Source organism: Amphimedon queenslandica, unplaced genomic scaffold (assembly GCF_000090795.2).
Source record: "Amphimedon queenslandica unplaced genomic scaffold, v1.1 AMPQUscaffold_12907, whole genome shotgun sequence".
NCBI lineage: Eukaryota > Metazoa > Porifera > Demospongiae > Haplosclerida > Niphatidae > Amphimedon > Amphimedon queenslandica.
Genome location: NW_003546857.1, coordinates 17,898 through 19,572, shown reverse-complemented (window position 1 = coordinate 19,572; position 1,675 = coordinate 17,898). Strand labels below are relative to the sequence as shown.

The 1,675-nt window shown below is 34.0% G+C and overlaps 1 protein-coding gene across 1 annotated transcript in view; it reads right to left on the bottom strand.

The window, feature by feature from the left end:
• Positions 1 to 933: 933 nt before the first annotated feature.
• Positions 934 to 1,675, bottom strand: part of LOC109586284 (uncharacterized) — a 4,219-nt gene continuing 3,477 nt past the window's right edge. Inside the window, exons 2-3 of the mRNA XM_020002460.1 lie at positions 1,428 to 1,666; positions 934 to 1,180 (exon numbers count right to left, since the gene is read on the bottom strand). Coding sequence (XP_019858019.1) covers positions 980 to 1,180; positions 1,428 to 1,666 — 440 coding nt within the window. The 3' untranslated portion in view covers positions 934 to 979. The remainder of the gene's footprint in view (positions 1,181 to 1,427; positions 1,667 to 1,675) is intronic.

Below are 1,675 nucleotides of genomic sequence, written 5' to 3'. Positions count from 1 at the left end.
ATAATGGACTAGTCATATATTACAAGTACTAATGAACACATACACCATTAACACATTATGTACATGCAAACTTACATGTACATGTACATACACCTCTTACTGTTTATAATTATTTAGAGACAATAGAGAGACAATGAAAGAGTTAACAGATAAAGAGAGATCAGAAATACAAGAGGCAGAGGAAGCAAGGTACTATCAATTAATGCTCCAATTGGTATTATAGAAACTCATTTTTCTTTTACATTCATTATTGCTGTAGGTTGAAGAAAATTAGGGAATGCAGATATCAACATGGACGTTGATTGGATTAATTTAATTTTAAAGTATTATAACATAATTATTTTAATCTTCATGTTATGTAATTTTAAAAATAATTTACCAAGTGCATTTTAATCTGGTGTAATTTGTTTTTCACTTATTATTATTTTTATGATTGTTATTATTATTAATTTATTATTAACAATTAAATGCACTAGAATTTACAAAACAGTAGCAATGACTATATATGCACTGAAGGTACCTAAGCAACTTGTACTTGGACCATAAACTGAATTTGTGCAGCAATTAGTGTCAACTGTTATGTTTCTAGTCACAATAAAAAGGCCAGGTGTTTTGCCTTGAAGCACAAATTCAACAGAGGCAGACCATGGAATATTGAGTTCATGACAGTCAGAAGAGATTCAGAATGTGAACCATTGTCCTTTAGTGAGAATATTGCCTACTATGTTTACATACTCCATTGATCAATTGAGTGACTAGAGGAAGGACTGGCTACATAAGACTAGACTTAACAGGATCCTCACACTCACAGGAGTCTGATCTACAGCTGCTTGACCAGTAACTCATCCATCAAAAGGCAACTTATTGTGTATCACTATACATTTTGTCGGATTACGTATTATGCAAGCAAAATATTTTAATCATTTTTTGCACATTAAGTTAAAAATGAATGGAGTATGATATCTACACATAAACAAAGTTACACTTCTTCCATATCAGTAATATCCTCCTCTTCCCCCTCTCCTTCACTGCTTGATGATGATGAATATTGTAAATCATGACTCAATATGTCCATACCACCACCAGTGACTGGTAACAAACTACTGGCTATCAATCCTTCTCCTTTCCTCCCTTTCTCTATATCCTCTTCATCTGTGCCTTCAACATCTATAGTCCCAATCTATACAGTCATTGGACAATCAACTATCATACTGTACAGTAGGAGATGAAATTTTGGCAAATTGCTGAATTTTGGTGATTGGCAAATTGTAATTTGGCAAATTTGTGGCCATATGCCATTGAGCATGCAAATAATGGCTCAAAATGGTAGATTTTTTATATTGGCAAAAATGGCTATGAAAATTCCAACCAAATTTAATTCCCTCCAAAATTTCCTGCTATATGTGATAATCTGTTTGTTTCCATACCTGAATACTGTCTTCACTAGTAATGATGACACTGGATTGTCCAGTAATATTCATGTTAGTACTAGTATCTTCTTCCTCTGCCTCCTCATCTCCACTCTCTCCTCCTAGTCCTTCTGGTTCATTTAGTGGTGACTTGTCAAAAGGTCCTAACTGGCTTTCATATTGTTCAAAATGTTCTCTTTCCTGGAAGGAGAATATGAGTAATGCATTAAGGCCCCCATACACTAGGCAACATGTTGCTAGCAACA